We start from the raw sequence: 18,259 nt of genomic DNA, 5'->3' as shown, positions 1-18,259 counted from the left end.
GCGCGCAGGCACCGAAACCGGAGACTGAATATCAATCAAATGTGCTTGGAGTTATTATCATAAAAACCAGTTGGACCGGTAGAAAAGCACGTTTGAAACGCGGCGCCCAGCACACGGCCATGCCGAAGGGTCCGTGGCTTTGTCCCGCTGCCCAGGGGCATCAAGAAAATGATTTTTGGTGAAAGATCCTTCTAGTTCCACCTATGTGATTTCAGTCTTTTGTTTTCAAGGATTTCTGGGAGATTTTAATTTTAGGATTTGCGCACGGCCAGAGGCTCTTCTGCCGTCAAACTGGTGAAGAAATGGCAATGAGGGCAGGAGTCGGCAGGGCTGAGGGGCAAAGCTGGCCCCAGCACACAAAGGGGGCGTTAAGCTGCCTCAGGAGCGCAACAGCGACTGAAATTCACTGCCCTTAAGGTCAGCCCGGAGCAGAACGGGGCTCTGGGCTGCCACCACCTCCAGCTCCGGCCGCGTCCCCTTGCCCAGCTGCTCGCTCTTATTTCATGCTCGTCCTGTCTTTCCTCACCTGCAGGTCCTTAAAACCATCGTTAAATGTCGCTTTCTGTGCATCCCGAGGGCCACACACGCTCCGGGCACCTCCACTCTCCTCCCCAACCCCTCGTCCCCTGCATGAACCCCTCTGGGACCTGCTCGTGCAGCGCAAAGGCGGGGAGATAAATGACGTGAGCTCCAATTCCTCATCCCGGTGGTTTCAGCTGCAGGGAGAAATCCCCCCCCTGGCTGCCCCAAGAGGCCGAGGAGGATCATTTCTTCAGCTGCTCAACTTCACAAACCAGAAGAGCGACGGTTTAAATTCCAGGAAGACGGTGGAGAAGTGATATTGACCCTCCTGCCCTCCCTGCCATGGTGCAGCTCCTCAGGCAGGACAGGCAGCTGCCTTTTAAGTGTCCCCACGCTGCTCAGTGGGTCCCCGGCACTCGGTAGCCACAGCCCCACCGTGGTTTTTCCCCGGGAAGAGTTTCCTGCAGCCGCTCTGCCACCACTCCGAGGGGATGGAGCCGCTCTGCTGAGGGGTGCGTGTGCGCACGGGCGCTGTCTCACATCCCGGCGGCCCTGCAGCACCCGTCTCTTCGTCAGCAGCTCCTAAAGTTTCATCCCTGAAGCGAGTGATTTCTCTTAACGAGACCCAAAACAGCGCTGTGTGCTAGAATGGCACCATCTGTGATGATTAAAAGTCGTTATTTTATCACCAGCCCCGCGGGACTCGGGGTGTTCGGCCTCCCAAACTCCAACAACCATGTACCCGCCCGAAAGCCAGGCAGCTACTTCAAAAAAAAAAAACCTCTCCTCCTGTTCTCTGGTTTGACTGGGCAATAAAAAACCCAGCAAAAAAGGCCCCAACCCCCCTAGACCTGCTGCGCCCAAACCTGGCCACCGGCCATTCCCTCGCTCGTCTCTTTGCTCGCGAAATTCCGGCGGTTTGAAGGGGCTGTTGCTCGTAAAAGGCTGGAACAAACCAGGGCCCAGAGTCTGCGGGGAGCTTTGCGTTGGCGGGGTGGGTGCCCAGCGTCCACGAGGGCAGATGGTGGGGAAAGGTTAAGTCTAGAAAGTCTTTCTTTGGATTCAGAGCGCTGCTAGCCAGAGTAAAACTGATTTAATCATTTATTTTTTATTTAATAGTGATTTAAAATTTATCTATTAATTTATTTAATTTAAATGTATTACTTTTTTATTATTTAATATGTAATGTATTATTTTTATTTTAATTTATTAAAATAAAATAATAAAATCAATTAAATAGATTTTTTAAAATTTTAAAAAATTAAATAAATTAAATAAATGTCATAAGTGAAATGAAATAAATAAAATAAATAATAAATTAAGAATTGAAAACAAATTTAACAAAAATTTATTCAATAAAAATTTATTTAACAATATATATTATTTCTATACTTAAATCTTAGCTGCCTCCGAACTGGGTTTTTAAAGGGGGGGTGTAGTTACGCACGTCAGAGAAAGCCCGTTGACGAAGAGACGGATTTTTTTCCATCCTTTTATTAAAAACTTTTAAAGGTCTAAAATGAAAATGTACACCTACTACAACATAATCAGTTTGTACACTCACAGTTAAAGTGCTAAAAATTAAACGTTACAAAACCGACACTGGACCTACTGTAAACAAGCTTAACCGAGAGCCGAGTGCAAGCGCAATCAGCTGCGGCCGCGCGCGCGCCCACGGGAAGCTGCTCCCTCTCTCTCACTCGGAAACGGGCAAAATTACCCCACGAACACGGAGGGAAGCGGCGGCAGCGCCGTTACACGCCCCGAGTGCTCCGAGGCGCCGAGCCGGGAGCCCTTCGCCACAGGCCAAAACCGCGTCAAACGTCTTCCCGTGCGAGAAGAAATCCCGATGCGGCTGGAAACGCAGCGCGTCGGGATAGGAGGGATATTTCACGTTCGATTCGATATTCTGCTGGTCCGGCCGCACCTCGGGCTGCCCCGCTCTGCGCCCCGGTTTCACGGTACAGCGCGCTCCCCGCCCTCGCCTGCTTTAGGGAGTGCGCAGCCCCCCGGAGCCCGGCTGGCCCCGACTCGCGGGCTCTTCGCGTGGTCTGCGGGCCCTTCCCCAGGATTTTCCCTCCGCTCCTCACCGGGACTTGGCAGCCGCGTTGGGTTTGGCTGCAGCTGGATTTGGGCAGGAGCCGCCCAACGCAGCCCTGTGCTCCCTGCTGGACCCCAGGTTCAGCTCATCTCTAAACCCTCCATCATAAAGTTTAGGTCTAAGCACTAAGAAAAGGGATAGCACTTGAGAACGGACCAAGAAATTTACAACTAAATGCAGAGTTTGGATTCTTTTACGCTTGAAAAAGATGAACGCTACCAATGCCACGGGAGGGCGGCTGCGCGTGGGCCTGAGGGCCTTTTCCGTGCAACGCGCGGTTTTCAAGGATTTCAAGGTCCGATTTCAAGGACCAACGAGAGCTACGAGGGGATTAAGAGCGAAGGAACCTCACAGGCTCGGGGGAATCTGCTGTCAGCGGCCATGGGGCCAACATTCGTGTTCACCAGCACTCGCTTGCCCCTGGCCATGCCCTGCCCTGCCTGGACGGGACAGCAAAGCTCTCGCAGACAAAAAACCACACCGAGGCACTGGCAATGGGATAAACCGGGAGATTCAGTTCCCCGGGAATACTGGGAGTAAGAAGCTGAGGATTTCATGGGAAGCTTTGAGATCGCGATCTTGCAAACTGAAGTTTGGGGCTTCGGTCATCGTCTGCGTAGGATGGAGACACGTTAACCTGCCTTTGGGACGAGCTGGAGAAACGGGGCTCCCTACAACCTCTCTGCCTGCTCCAGGGGAGGGAGGGTCAGGCTTTTCACCGCCCGCCGCGGAGGGACAAAGCGCTGCGTAAATCACCTACAGGGACCTTAGGTCAGGCCAAGCCCAAAGCAACTGGAGCCTTTCAGCCGCCGCACGACTGCTGGCCTGGGCGGGGGTTTAAGCTCTGGGAGAGTTTAAAGACTGGCTCCAGTTCCAGAAACCAGGCGCCTGGGCTGGAGCTCTGGGGGTTAGAAGGGGGTGTCAGAGAGTAAAGCACCCCAAAACCAGGCGCAGGTAGCCCTGCATTCAGCCTCGGACACGCTTCGGAGCCCCCAGGCGCGACGACTGGGGAGCTGAAGCCCTGTGAGTGTCCAGGCCAGGGAATAATCTTACACGTGAAACCTGAAACCGCCGTACAGGGCTGTGAACCCGGGGCAGGGGGGAACGCTCTGCTGAAACGGAGTGGCGTGCTAACCTGGGTGTGGGATCGCAGGGGTAGCGGGGGCATAAAACCCAGCCAGAACTCGGGTTTGACATTTTAATCACCTCTCTGGGGTGACAGGAGTCTGTCCCTCACGTACAGGATACAGGCACGAGGAACAGCTTCGATATTCCCATCTGGAAACAATACGGGGACTAAACCTCACAAATTTAACAAAATTTCAAGCAGGATGTATTTCAAACCTCCCATCGTGGTTCCCCTCCCTGACTCTAAACAAGTCAAAGCATTGCTACAATTAAAAAAAAAAAAAAAAAAGACTGGAAATTGAGCCAAGAAGAACAACATAAACACTTGAGCTCATTTAGTTCAGTTACAGTGTTTAGGAAAACTCAGCTACCCAGCTCCTTCTGCAAATCCAGATTCCTAAAACTATCATCCCTTTGATGTGAGTTAGTTAGTAGGAGCTGAATGTGAAAATAACGAAGGGTTCCACTTTTGTGACTTACAGGGAGTTGTAGTTTCACCGGATTAAGTCATTCAAAAGGTTTTTCATCCAAAAAGGTGATGTAGAGTATCTGGACAGTTCTCCCCGCGGCTGTTTGCTGAGCAAAGGGCAAAGCAGAGTCTGCTCTGCCCCGGGGCACTCGCTGCCGCATCCTCCCTCCCTGGATTTACAATAAAGAGAGCGCGGAGTCGTTGCTAAGCTTTGTTATTCCGTGTTGGGTTTGGTTTGGGCTTCTCCTTTGGAGCAAAAGCCCGGTGGAAGCAAGAAAGAGAATTTACAGTAAATATATTTCTAAGACACGGTGACTCCCAGGGCAACCTTTGATTTCAAAGAGCGCATGGTTACGTGCTTCGCTGTTGTGTCATCAGCTACAATTAAAATGAGTAATTGTAGCGCAGCTCCGTTTCTGCTGCTGGCGGAAGCCTCTGAAGTACGCGCCCCGGGCCGGTGCCCTACTCCTGCCCTTGAGGTTGTGCCATCTGAGCGTGTACGAAGGCTTTTCAACACGCCTCGAACAGGTCAAAAAGGGAATTATGTAAGGACGATGAAAAAAAAAATAAGTATTCATTTCCCAGCAAGGATCTGTAGTAATTACTGAGGTAGGTTTAAATGCAATCAGTGTTTCCTCACGCTGAATCTTACAGTAGATGCTTCAGAAGATCGACTGCACCATCCGAGACACGCCTTGGCTTTCGCCTGCGGTGTCGACAAAGACTCGCCGTACCCCAACAGATTATTTACACGCAAAAAACGCCCAAACTGAGAATTCTCAACCGTGAATCTGTAGCAGGGAATGAAAAGAAAATAACCAACAGTCGTGGTGGCTCAGTAATGCAAGGTCCCCGGTTGGGAAGGAGCCTCCATTTCCTCCTGCCTCGATTCCTCCCGCCCATTTCTAAATTCTTGCTCAGTGGAAAGAGAATCCTCCCCCCAACAAAAACCAGCTGCAAGGAGGCTGGGTCATCCCTGATTAAACCCCTCCTGACCTCAGCCTCCCTCGCCCTGGCTCTGGGGTTTGTAAACGGGCTTTGTTCTGTTTGTAAGGAAAAGGCTGTACATTCCAGTTTGGGCAAGAAATTCTGCTTTTCTATTACTATTATTATTTTTTAAATAGATCAGGAACAGGCAATCTCAGCTTTTGTACATTAATCTAAAAAATAAGTGGCTGGATATTATCTAGATAACTGGTTTTAAAATTGATCTCTTCCTACGTAAATTGTAAACAAGTAGAAAATTTAAATAGCCTTTTGTAAAAAAGCAAGGACAATACAAGTTATACAAAAATCACTCTTCCCTGCCTCTCTCTTCCCCCCGCCCTCCCTCCCCATCCCAACAACTGAGCCTGAACAGCTCTGCCAAGAGCTCGTGATCATCAGCGGGGTTTCCTTTCCTTCCCTTCTCCAAAACGCTCGTTCCTGTGTCGCCTTCCCAGTGTCACCATCACAACTGCCCGCCGGTGCGCAGGGACGTCCTTTCCACGGCTCTTAACGCGTGTCCCCACCTCTCCCCGCGCTTGACGAAGAGGAGGATGGGTTTGTTATCTAACCGGAGAGGTGCGCAGAGGAATTCTGTCAGTAGTCAAGAGTTCCCTTATGCTTTGTCAGAAAAAAATCTCAGCGTGAGCCCGCCAGTGAGGTTTCAAGGGTAACACCTACCGACATGCAGAGCCACCGGAGGGAGGGGGAGATGTTTTTCAACAAAGAAATTCAGCGATGGTGTCTGATGAGTAGCAGTTGTTGAATAAATAATTACCTACAGCTAGGTTCAAATGAGGCAACCAGCTTTTTTACTCAAGAATTCAAGATTGCTGAACACTCTAGCTCTGACGCAAATACAAGATCACTGGCTTCAACAGGAAGAAGCCAATTTTGGCTTCCTGATGCGCAAAATCAGCACCCGACGAGAGGCACGATAATACTGAGCGTTACCGCGCAGCGGCGGGAGGGACCGCGGGGCCACGCGACCCCCATCAACTTCTCCTGCCCGCCAGCAGCGGCTCAAGCACTGGTGCCATCCTCTTCGATCACACGGTTCATGCTGGTGCCGTGTGTGATGTGCGTCAGGGGGTTGCTGCTGAGATCCCTGATGCTGCTGTGCCGCGACTGGTCGTTCAGCCGGTGGGAACTGCTGTGCCTGGAGTGATCGGTCAGTCGCGACATGCTGCCGTGAGGTAGTCGTTCTTCTACGCCTCTGTAGCTGCAGGGAGTGTACCTGATTTATAAAAAGAGAGGATGCTCATTACTATTACAGAATCACAGAATCCCAGAATCATTCAGGTTGGAAAAGCCCCTTGGGATCATCGAGTCCAACCCTCAGCCCGACTCTACAAAGTTCTCCCCTACACCACATCCCCCAACAGCTCATCCAAACGGCCCTTAAACACACCCAGGGATGGGGACTCCACCCCCTCCCTGGGCAGCCTATTCCACTCTCTGACCACTCTTGCTGGGAAACATTTTCTCCTCATGTCCAGTCTGAACCTCCCCTGTTGCAGTTTAAAGCCGTTCCCTCTTGTTCTCTCACTAATTCCCTGGGAGAAGAGACCAGCACCAACCTCTCTACAATGTCCTTTCAGGGAGCTGTAGAGAGTGATGAGGTCTCCCCTCAGCCTTCTCCTCCTCACACTGAACAGTCCCAGCTCCTTCCATCGCTCCTCACAGGATTTATTCTCCAGGCCCTTCCCCAGCTTCGTTGCCCTCCTCTGCACTCGCTCCAGCACCTCGAGATCTCTCTCGGATTGAGGTGCCGTATTGTTACCTCCGCCGTCATGAAAAAATGTAAATCAATCTTGGCACACACGCACACAAACCCTCTGCTTTTGTGGAAAAAGCCCTTCTCTGTTTAGCTCAGTCATTTAGCTCACACGGCCCCAGGCAAATTGTTTCAACTCCTTATGTGGCTCGGTTCTTACAGCAGCGCTATGTATAGTATTGATAATTAGGTGAGTAAAATGCCTGATGATAAATCATGTTATAAACCTTAACTACACCTCAAGTTAGAGTGGGTAACTTTTTTTACTGTTTACTTCAGCAGGGCTAGGACTATTTCCAGAAACAAAACAAATTTACACACAACAAAAGCAGCCACAAAAATACTAAGCTGATTTCAGGACAGATCTGTTTTCCCCTGCACTTGGATGATGTAACACAGGTCACTGCCTTTGCAGGAAAACCAGCGCTGAACACATTCACACCATGTAATTCACAAAGATTGGCGCAGACTCTGAAAATATATGCACTCAAGGTGCTGGAGCGAGTGCAGAGGAGGGCAACGAGGCTGGTGAAGGACCTGGAGAATAAATCCTGTGAGGAGCGATGGAAGGAGCTGGGACTGTTCAGTGTGAGGAGGAGAAGGCTGAGGGGAGACCTCATCACTCTCTACAGCTCCCTGAAAGGACATTGTAGAGAGGTTGGTGCTGGTCTCTTCTCCCAGGGAATTAGTGACAGAACAAGAGGGAACGGCTTTAAACTGCAACAGGGGAGGTTCAGACTGGACATGAGGAGAAAAACTTTCCCAGCAAGAGTGGTCAGAGAGTGGAATAGGCTGCCCAGGGAGGGGGTGGAGTCCCCATCCCTGGGTGTGTTTAAGGGCCGTTTGGATGAGCTGTTGGGGGATGTGGTGTAGGGGAGAACTTTGTAGAGTCGGGCTGAGGGTTGGACTCGATGATCCCAAGGGGCTTTTCCAGCCTGAATGATTCTGTGATTCTGTAACATCATGCTCTTTTTTTCTCTTTCCAATCCAGACACTAACAGGGAGAGGAGATGCGATCAGAGAAAGCAACTATTAGCAGAATTTCCAGAGGCTCGTCTATTTTTCAACAAGATATTAAAGCGAAGAAACGTACCGGCCGTCGCGCGATCGGTGCAGGCTGCCGTGGTAGCTGCTCACTTTGCTGTGGACGCTGCCTGCCTTGCTCCTCTGGTCGTCCATCACTGCCAGCTGGGTGGAGGAGGCGTGAGTCGAGGTGCCCTGGGTAGAGGTGCCTCTTGACTTTCGGATGATGGGGGTGTTGGGGTCTCTCAGAAGAGACTGAGCAAAGTCTGGCTCTTGCAGCACTTGGCGACTCTCGTTTACAACTCTGAATGAGACATGCAATTTGAATAATTAACGTCAACGGCTGCGGTGTAAGAGGGATCGCAGTTACAGCACTGGAACTACTTTACAAACAGAACAGACAAATATTACAGCTTGGCCAATAAGACCATCTACCGACATTATAACGTCCCTACTTGCCTAATTTTGAAGCACCTCTACACCTGGATATTTCAGCAAAGTTTCATGTTCTTGAATCCTTCCCACTCCCTGTATCCGATCCTCCAGCCTAGACCCGTGGAATGCTGGCAGTGCCTTTGCTTACGGCCTTAACTGGAGAATAGTGTCACAAGAGAAATCCTTGGGATAGCGCTGCGACCCGCCCAGCTCATGCCACCCAGAGAACTGCTGCTCAGGGAACACAGGAAGCCGCTTCCTCGCTCAAAACGAGCATTTAAAATCTGGATTAAAACTGGCAGGAGGAGAACATGAAATACAACATCTATAATAACAATGCATAAGCAACTGGCCAATTTATGGTCTCACAGTTTGCTGCAATCCCTTGCTGGGAAGGGCTGGCGGAGCGGCACACGCTTGGCCACTCTACCACAGCATGACAAAAGGAGGTGCTATCACATCCTCTGCATCCTTTTTTTTTTTTTTTAAATCTCTTTTTTTGTGGGGAGGCCTTTTCCTCCCCTCCCATTCTCTATATTATTCTTTCACGTTCCATTCCCTCTGCCTGGCTAGCTCCTCCTCTTCATTTTCTCCCTCGCCGAGGACCACAGGTGACCTGAGGAGGGAGGTTTGTCTGGGCTCTGGGAGTGGGGCCGGAATCTGGCTGCGGGCAGACGCTGCCGTGCGTGGGAGCTGCTCTGGTGCCTGTGCACCAGGAGAGCATGTGGCACCATCTCCCCGAGACAACCAGACCTGTGAGACAGCTTCCTCTGCCTGCGTTAACTCTGCCCCTGGCCTCTGCCCACCAAGCTAGTGTGGCACCTCTACGGAAATCCTACCTACATGTACGTACGCGTATTAAAATCATATTAAGTTGTTGTTAAGCCTGTGCGTATCTTAGCAGGTTATCTTTTGAGTGAAGAAAAATTAACTCCAACCTCACAGAAGGTAATTCTACTTCAACCTGAGCAGAAGGTCAGTTCTGCTAAGGATGGACAAGTCAAGTCATGGAGTAGTCACTGAAAGGTTTGCTGCATGTGGATCCACAAACATCTACTTAAAAGACAATATTAACAACTATGAAAACAGCTGTTCAAAGCTATTACGAAATCATATAGTCTCTAAATTGATGCCACACCTTAGTCTAAATTGATTTCAACCTTACAGATTCTATAAGAGATTCTTATTGTCAAGCTGTGCTTTGGCACTAATGCATAAAGATTAAAAGCAGAGACAATTGCTTTTAACTGCAATCATGGTGAAAAGAGATAATGTTTAATTTCAATTTAAAGGTCTGATTCAGTTGATAAGCACGTTAATAAATAAAAACTTTCAACTTCACCTCTCAGTAAATGACAGAGAAGTTGTAGTGTTCAACTGAAACCTAATTCTTGTTAAAAAATAGTTTGGAAACAGATGGAGTGATGTAGATTCGATTCCAGGACCAGAGAGTAATTATGGAAAAACAAGTGACCATTCTCAGGGGCTTTTGAGCTGTTGCTTGTCTTGTCCTTCCTTGCTCCATTTTGGATAGTGAGAGATTTCCAAGAAAACTGCCCCTACCTACTCCTGTCTTTGTCTCCATGAAAAACTAACCAAAACGCTCTTCCAGGACCGCAAGGGAAGAGGCGATTATTCACCTGTACTCAACCAGTTTACCTATCAGATACCGATACGCACTCTTTTTTTCTGCGTCCGTGGAAGAAGCTAGCCCACTCAAAACAGGTCTTTTTGCTTCCAACCCAGAAGACAGAGGGTATCCCAACGACCAAAGCCATGAGATATTTCATGAGAAAGAGAATCAAATCTGGACGACTCATCTGAGTGACCTAGAGAGACAAAAAGAGAAAAGAAGATTACACAACCCATCATAGTTCACTACTCCATTTATTAACTCATTTAAAATAACTGTCTCTGCCTTGAGCCAAAGTAAACACCAACAGGGTTCCTTTGTTTCGTGGCTCTAGGGAGTGTGACCGAGTGTGTTGTACAGCCCACTGTTGAGTAAAACAAAAGCTTCAACTGCTGTGAGGTCTTGGCCTTTATTTGTATTTCTGGTCTTTTGTCTCTACCCTGAATAATTGTGAAATATTTTCTAGTCTACAAAATATAAAGACTTGTTTCTTTGATGGAATTAACATATATAAGCACAGGTGCTATGTTTGCTGTTGGGAAAAACCCCAGTGAAATGCTTCATGGGTTGTTCAATGCTGATCCTTTATTCCTTAGCCTTCAGTGGAGGGTTATGCCCATAGTTTCGCCCCCTCAGGAATTCGAGGCATCAGAAGGTATGGCTGCTTGATTCTTACTGACCTGGCAAAACCTCCACCTCTCCTCATTTCTTCATTATTGAATCTGAAAAAGCTCACGAGGTCTATTTTTGTAACCATTTTGATATACAAAGGGTTTGTTTGGAAAAGATGGCAGAGAAAATGCAAAGATCCTATTTCCAGGAATGTCTGTAACGTAGTTTTAAAACAAATAGGCATCTTGAATTGATAACCCAGCTCAAAACCTGAACTTTCAAGGACAGAGAACTTCAAGCACAAGCTGAAAGATACCACCGTCTTCTTACAAGAAGGCTGTAGAGGAAAGGAATGAACTTATTCTGGTGTAATTAAGTCGTCTGTAAGCATTTGTGTGACACCGTCACTTGCACTGTAGCCACGGAAGGTACCCCAGATCTCAAACACCCACTGGCCATGAAATGACTCGGGGTACAGGAAGAGGCTCCCTGCCTTGCATCACAGCTGTGAGGGAGCTGGTCAGAAAACCTGAATGAGGGAACGGTCAAAAGACTCAGAATCACAGAATCCCAGAATCATCTCTGTTGGAAAAGCCCTTGAAGCTCCTCCAGTCCAACCATGAACCTCACCCTGACCGTTCCCAACTCCACCAGATCCCTCAGCGCTGGGTCAACCCGACTCTTCAACCCCTCCAGGGATGGGGACTCCCCCCCTGCCCTGGGCAGCCCATTCCAACGCCCAACAACCCCTTCTGCAAAGAAATACTTCCTAAGAGCCAGTCTGACCCTGCCCTGGCGCAGCTTGAGGCCATTCCCTCTTGGCCTGGCGCTGGTTCCTTGGCTCAAGAGACTCATCCCCCCTCTCTGCACCCTCCTTTCAGGCAGTTGTAGAGGGCCATGAGGTCTCCCCTCAGCCTCCTCTTCTCCAGACTAAACCCCCCAGTTCCCTCAGCCGCTCCCCATCACACCTGTGCTCCAGACCCTGCACCAGCTCCGTTGCCCTTCTCTGGACACGCTCGAGTCATTCAATGGCCTTTTTGGAGTGAGGGGCCCAAAACTGCACCCACTCATCGAGGGGCGGCCTCATCAGTGCCGAGCCCAGGGGTAAGATCCCTTCCCTGTCCCTGCTGGCCACGCTATTGCTGATACAAGCCAGGATGCCATTGGCCTTCTTGGCCACCTGGGCACACTGCTGGCTCCTGTTCAGCCAGCTGGCAATCACCCCCCCCCCAGGTCCCTCTCTGACTGGCAGCTTTCCAGACTCAACACAGTCAGCAACTGGGGAAGAGAATAAGACTGGACACAACAAGGCTGAGGCTGAAGGAATGGGGCTGCAAAATACCTTGAAAATTTTTATTATAACAGGAGATGAGGACTATGAATGGCGATGGCACAATGAAGTTAGTCCTGTAGGCAGAGAAAGAAAATAAAGGCAGCCAGGGACCAAGAGAGAATGTGAATGATACACAGGTGACATGTAAGGACGGGAGAGGTGATGGCAAGAGCAGGAGGCGGATGAGGAGGGAGGGAAGGAGATCCTGTAGTTGGTGACTCCTTGGTAAGGACTGAGAGGCCTTTAACCAGAGCAGATCCAGAGCAGAAGGGTCTTCAGCCCGAGAACAGCACGGCTAAAAGCAGCGGACGTGAGACAGAAAAGGAACTTGACAGGAGAAGACGTCAGTGACTGTCTCATATCATGACATATTGACAGTATAAGGTGCTCACTAGAATGTGCAATGCTAAGGCTGGGAAAGATGTTTAAACAAGTGGAAATTCAATCGGTCTTCCGTAAAATTCTCCTGATCCCAACAGAAATACAGTAGGTCCATAATAGGATAACAAAGATCCACAGATGGCTCAAGGATTAGTATGGCTGGAGGGTTTGGGGCTGCTTAATCGTGGGGAAATGCTCATGAAATTAGGTCTCTTTCCAACAAGGAGTACCTGCAGCAGCAGCTTTGAGAGTGATGGTGACACAGCTGGTAAAAATTGTTATACTTAAAGCAATCTGAATATCTACCGGCCTGTTTAAAACAGAGGAAAATATCAAACAAGCTGTTTTGAGCCATGGGAACATTGCTCTGTAAGGTTAGAGTGAGACTGGAATACTTTGTACAGTTCTGGGAATTCAGTTTGAATTTGTCTTCCTGGAAAGCAGAGGGACACAGAGAAGGGCTAAGATGACAGGGAGCAGACAGCCCATCTTGCAAGAGGCTTGTCTCACCTATAAAGACTCAAAGGTGTGGAAAAGATAATTACCATATAACATGAAATATCTAAACACTGAAATGTGGGAAAAAACCACCTAGGAGTATTTAAGATAAGCAATAGGAAAGAATCATGGCTTCAACAGCCATGAAGAAATGCTGTCCTTACAGGAGCAAGATTTTGGAATAGCTTCCAAACAGGAATTGTGGGGATGGGCATCTTTTAAAGTTGAGTGTTATCAGTTTACAAAATATATTGACAGTGACAGATCCTCCCTCTGATCCTATGCAACTATATTAATGCAGAACAGCGTATACAATCTCCTAAAACAACAGCAAGTACCTTTTTTTCCCCCCAAACTGAAAATCTGAATTCAGTCTAGTCACTGTCTCAAGATGATTTCCCAGAAGTAGGCTCATGCCCTGTGATTTTCCAACCATATAATGCTGAGGGGCAGCACAGCTTCTCTACGGAGCAGTGAAAATACAGCAATCATTGTTTTAATACTTTGCGTTATTACACATTTTTTAATACCACCACCATTGTAGGCAGAAAATGAGAATTGAAGTGTCTTGCCCAAAATCACACAGGGCACTGTGGCAGGCTAGAGCACGGTGAGAATTCAGGACCATCGATATCAGTCTTCGGTAACTACATGCCCATCTTTCAATTAAATGTAGAAACATAATGAGCATTATTATAAGATATTTCTTAGAGGTCATCTTCGTATGAAGTGGGATCAAGGCTCTCCCTGTGTCAGCTCTTTCCTCAGCACTGCTTTCCATTGATTTCTGCCCCAGGAAAAACCCTGACATTGAAGGTCTTTGACAACGCTATGGACCTTCCTGTGCTCGCAACCATTTATCCACGCAAAACGAGTCTGAAGGCTTTCTAGGTGGTTTTGTAGTCAACCTGTGAGATTCCACTCAAGAAAAAAAAAAAATTAACAATTACCCAATAAAAAATTATCCAACAAAATTAAGCTCTCAAAAATTAACCTTATTATCTCATTTCATAATGTGCAAATGTGGCATGAAGTGGAATAAATGGTGAAATTCATCGTTTCTTAATGAAGGTAATATTCAGGTAAATTTTTATATTTCATGTTTGTCGGCTGGGCCAAGTCTCCCCTGGCATAACCACCAGCCTGAAGGGAATTTAATTTTGATTCTTGCATTAAGAATAAAACAACAGTTCTAGCACTAAAGCTCTCGGTTGCTCGCTGTACTGCAGGACATCTTTATTTTATTGACTGAGTCATACTGCTTTATGCTAGAGCCAACAGAAATCAGGTGCTGTGGTGTGTACTATAGCCCACACTGAACATATGACAAATCCCTACTGCACTCAGGAAATTATATTACTTCCATGAAGATATTATAGTCAATCACTTGATATTAAAGCTTCTGGCTCAACATATTCATGCTGGGTGCTATAAATAATTCCAAGCAAAAAATGAAATAGATATATACAACAAATACTTTCAGCTGAAAGGAAGAACATCCTACTCTTTGGCAAAGCAAGTTATTAAACATCATTACATACATTTCTCAAAAATAAGCCTCTGAACAAAGCAAGCAATTCAAGTAGTAACACATATTAGACTCACTGATCATTAATACTAAAGTGACTGCACCTGTTTTAAAACAACATATATCTGCGGATTATGAGACATTTATAATAATTAACACAGGAAAAATAAAACTTGGAATTACTATTCCAGGCTTATAAAACTGGAAATACCAGGTGTTTAAACCCAAAGCCTCCGAGCCCATTTCTCAGAAGCATGGCACTCGTGTAACTCCAAGCCCGAAACGCTGCCGTTTTCTTTCATTAGGACAGAGAATGGGTTGCAGAGTTTTTAAAAGTGGTAAAACTACGCAAAAGCTCACTCGTGTTCACCCTCAAAACTTAAATCCAGGAGATTTACACTTTTGCTATACTGTCTGGCTATTTAGGAAGAGTAAAAATTACAACTTACACCAGCGAAGCATTGCAGACTTTAACGTGGTTAGATATATTCACATTACCTGAAGTTATAATTTGACCTGGAACATCCAAACTTCACACACCACTTTACTCAAATGCAAAACATTTTTCAAAAGCATCTGCTAACGTGATCTGCTTTGCCACGCAACCCCAGCATTGATAGTTCTAGAAGTAAGGGTCCTTATTTATAGTAAATCCCCACTGACAGCAAGTATAATGTTGAAGCTGTTTCAGTAGCACTTCTGCTATTTTAAAACCATTTTTTAGATGCCCTCAGCTTGCCTATTACTATTTATGCCTCCTGCTGAGAAAATCCAGGTAACTAGGACTACTGAAGCAAGTATGGATCGGCTGAAGCAACAATGGCAGCAATTCCAGCACTACAAAATCACTTGCTCTTCCTTTCCTTGATGAATTCATCATGCAGGACCCATCCAACTCCAACACATGAAACCTCAATAATTTTCCAGGAGAGTACTTAGACAAAAAGCTGCTGCTGTAACGCTGTCCACACTTCTAAAATAACCAGCATCTTAATCTTCACAACTTGTCTCAGATGAATGACTAAAAGAGGAGACATGATGCTTCACTAAATTCCAGACTATTTTAAAACCATATGACATGTGTAACCACCTTTGAAGACAACAGTGAAAACTGGACAAGATCCCCAGTTTCGATTTATCTTGGAGAGAAAAGATGATGCAGGGAATATATGTGGTCCTAGATGCTGTAGAAGACCATCCTCCCATGCCTGCAGAAATTATAATTTTCTCCTCTTCTCCAGCCCATTAGCTCAGCTTTGTTTGATTCTTTGCAGAAAGCCTTTTGCAAATTTGAGGCAGGAGAGAAGTCACCCCAATTTGGGGTATAACAGAAATGATGAAAAATGGGCAGACTGATTAATCGACAAATGAGACACTCAGGTCTCTGATGCCATCCATGCTTATGTAATAAGGTCACTTGAAGCACTTTCCATCTGTGTTTTTAAAAATTCAAAATATAAACAAATATGTTGGAGCTTAAACACATGCAAACTTCTTTAAGCCCTAATTGGATCTATATACCTCCTTAAAAGTGAGGATATTGGGAAACATCTAAGGAAATGGTGGGTATTTATTGTTCTTTCTAACAGAAATATTTCAACAACAAGTGAAAAATGGTTGCAATTTTACAAGTACTAAAATTGAAGTGTGGTGGAATATACAATTCGGAAATGGATAGATGGCAAGAACATGAAGACAAGTTTTTCTTCTAAAATTATATTCTCAGAGAAAATCTCCCTCCGGTAAGAAGTTTTGAATGAAAATGTGGCAGTTCTTCTATGAGAACAACAACAAAATGGGTAAACTTACACCATTGATACTGTTTGCTACAAGTACGGAAGTTTATTTAAGAAACATCCCTGAAAGCTAAACTATTGACGTAACTGAAAGGAGGAAGGGAAACTAAAATGCAGTTACTAAGAATTTAAAGTGTATTTTCATCTCTTATTTTTTTTACAAAACCCTTCACAGCTGCTGACTTACGCTGAGCTCCATATAACTACACCTAACAAATCCTGTAATAACAAGGAGTAAAAATCACTGATGTGAACTCTCTACACAGAATTTCCTCTTCTTTAATAGAATTACAGTGCAAGCAAAGCACTGCTAATAGTTATTATGTTGTAATTTACTCAGGAGATGGACTGATAAATGTCATCAAAAGCATACTCTCAGTGGCACAAGAAAAAAAGAGCCTAAGAAATAGAATCTGTTATTGTTTATGCTTTGATAAGTGCATGGCATGTAGCTTCTGAAGCTACAATTAAAGATTTAAGAGTATTTTAGCAAGGTTTTTGAAGGCATTTGTTACATTTTGGGGTTACAACACGCTATTGCTGTACTGCAGTAATTTTCCTACAGTAACATGCTGCCTTTCCCGCAGAGACGTGGGACATCCTCATGCCCTTCCCCAATGGTTTAAATGCTGAAGGGGTTTTTAGACACTCAGCTTTCAAAGCGGGGATCTAAAGGGGTACTTGATCACCAAACACCCTCTGTACCTGCTGCAGCACCATCCAGCTCACCTTAGTTATCTATTTTAGGACTTCAGCATTAACCGCAGATTATACATTACAGTAATTTCCCTTGAAATTAGTTCTGTATGAGCATGAACTTCGAATTTCAGTTTCGTTCTGCAAGCAAGCCAAGTTGTGAAATGCTAATAAAAAGTCCCAACGTGCATCTAAAAGTAGAGGGCGAACGCTGGTTCAGCTATAAAGTAACAGCTCTCAAATACTATTACTTTTTTGGCACAGATGGAGAAGCATGAATCCCATTAGAAAAGTGATCCCTTTAGTATTAGAGATTGAGTTCCACTGCAGTCGCAGGCAATGAAGAAAAAAAAAACCTCTTAAAACTAATACTACATTTTAGGCCTACTACACTGGTGTTATCAGCTGAAACAATAACTGTGAACATCTAGTAAGTAATTTAATTCAGTCATTTCTTCTGTTTCCCACTTGGCACCATTGCCAGACCCTTCGTCACGTCTGTCAACCTCAGCGCTTCCCTCATTATCGTGTATCAAAGGCTTTCAAAATACCTCTTATATATTGGCAAGCCACTGAGTCAAATCTAGAGACACCGCAGATCTCCTCTGGGCCTTCAAAAACTCTGATAATAGCTTTTTTTTTAGATAAAAGCCTGTCTTGCAAGCACACTGGTCTGCTCTGAACATCAGAGCTGCCCCTCCATGAGGGCAGACAGTGTCAAGGAAACAGAGACCAGTGGCGATGTCCTTCAAGATGAGAACCTCTCCTAGAGGAAAGGTAACACTGGTGGTGATTCTCCATTTTCCTTCATACCCGATCGCTTTCCCGGAGATGCAAGAGGGACTCGTGCACTCTAGCAACATGAGAACTCGGTGATTTAGCAAACCCGGTGCGAATCAGTTAGCGTCGTGCTTGAGCGACAGCCTGGTCCTTGCCTGCTGAGCTGCTAAGGCAGCCCCGTATGAGGATGTGATTGGAAAGCCTCGACAGGCTTCATGCAGACACCCGTGTGAACGCTAGATTGCATGGATCTAAGTCCCCAAACTGGATTTGTGCAGCTCTAGGCCTTCAGAAGCGTTCAGCTAGCAAGAAAAAACAGGCAACAAGATGTAGATGCAGGGGTTTGGGTTGTGTGCTCTACGCTCCGCTCTAGTCTGTTCAGACACGTCTCGCAAGCAGCGCGGGCACCGATGTTTCACCAAGCGAAGACCAACAAACAAGTTCTGTCAGATACAAAGATTGCATATGTGATAGCAAGATTTCTGTAACCCATTTTTTTCCTCCCGTCTACTGGGTTGGTGTAGCAGCTGGCTTGGAGCAGATCATCAAACAGAAATGTACTT

The 18,259-nt window shown here is 46.3% G+C and overlaps 1 protein-coding gene across 4 annotated transcripts in view; it reads right to left on the bottom strand.

The window, feature by feature from the left end:
- Positions 1–5,993: 5,993 nt before the first annotated feature.
- Positions 5,994–18,259, bottom strand: part of FZD3 (frizzled class receptor 3) — a 60,410-nt gene continuing 48,144 nt past the window's right edge. For all 4 annotated transcript variants that reach the window (XM_074861292.1, XM_074861295.1, XM_074861293.1 and 1 more), the window contains 3 exons: positions 10,120–10,268; positions 8,075–8,308; positions 5,994–6,441 (listed from right to left, as the gene is read on the bottom strand). In XM_074861292.1, coding sequence (XP_074717393.1) covers positions 6,228–6,441; positions 8,075–8,308; positions 10,120–10,268 — 597 coding nt within the window. In that variant the 3' untranslated portion in view covers positions 5,994–6,227. The remainder of the gene's footprint in view (positions 6,442–8,074; positions 8,309–10,119; positions 10,269–18,259) is intronic.

The sequence above is a fragment of the Strix uralensis genome, chromosome 3 (assembly GCF_047716275.1).
Source record: "Strix uralensis isolate ZFMK-TIS-50842 chromosome 3, bStrUra1, whole genome shotgun sequence".
NCBI lineage: Eukaryota > Metazoa > Chordata > Aves > Strigiformes > Strigidae > Strix > Strix uralensis.
The sequence above is the reverse complement of the archived record's forward strand: the minus strand, read 5'-3'. Positions and strand labels throughout refer to the sequence as shown.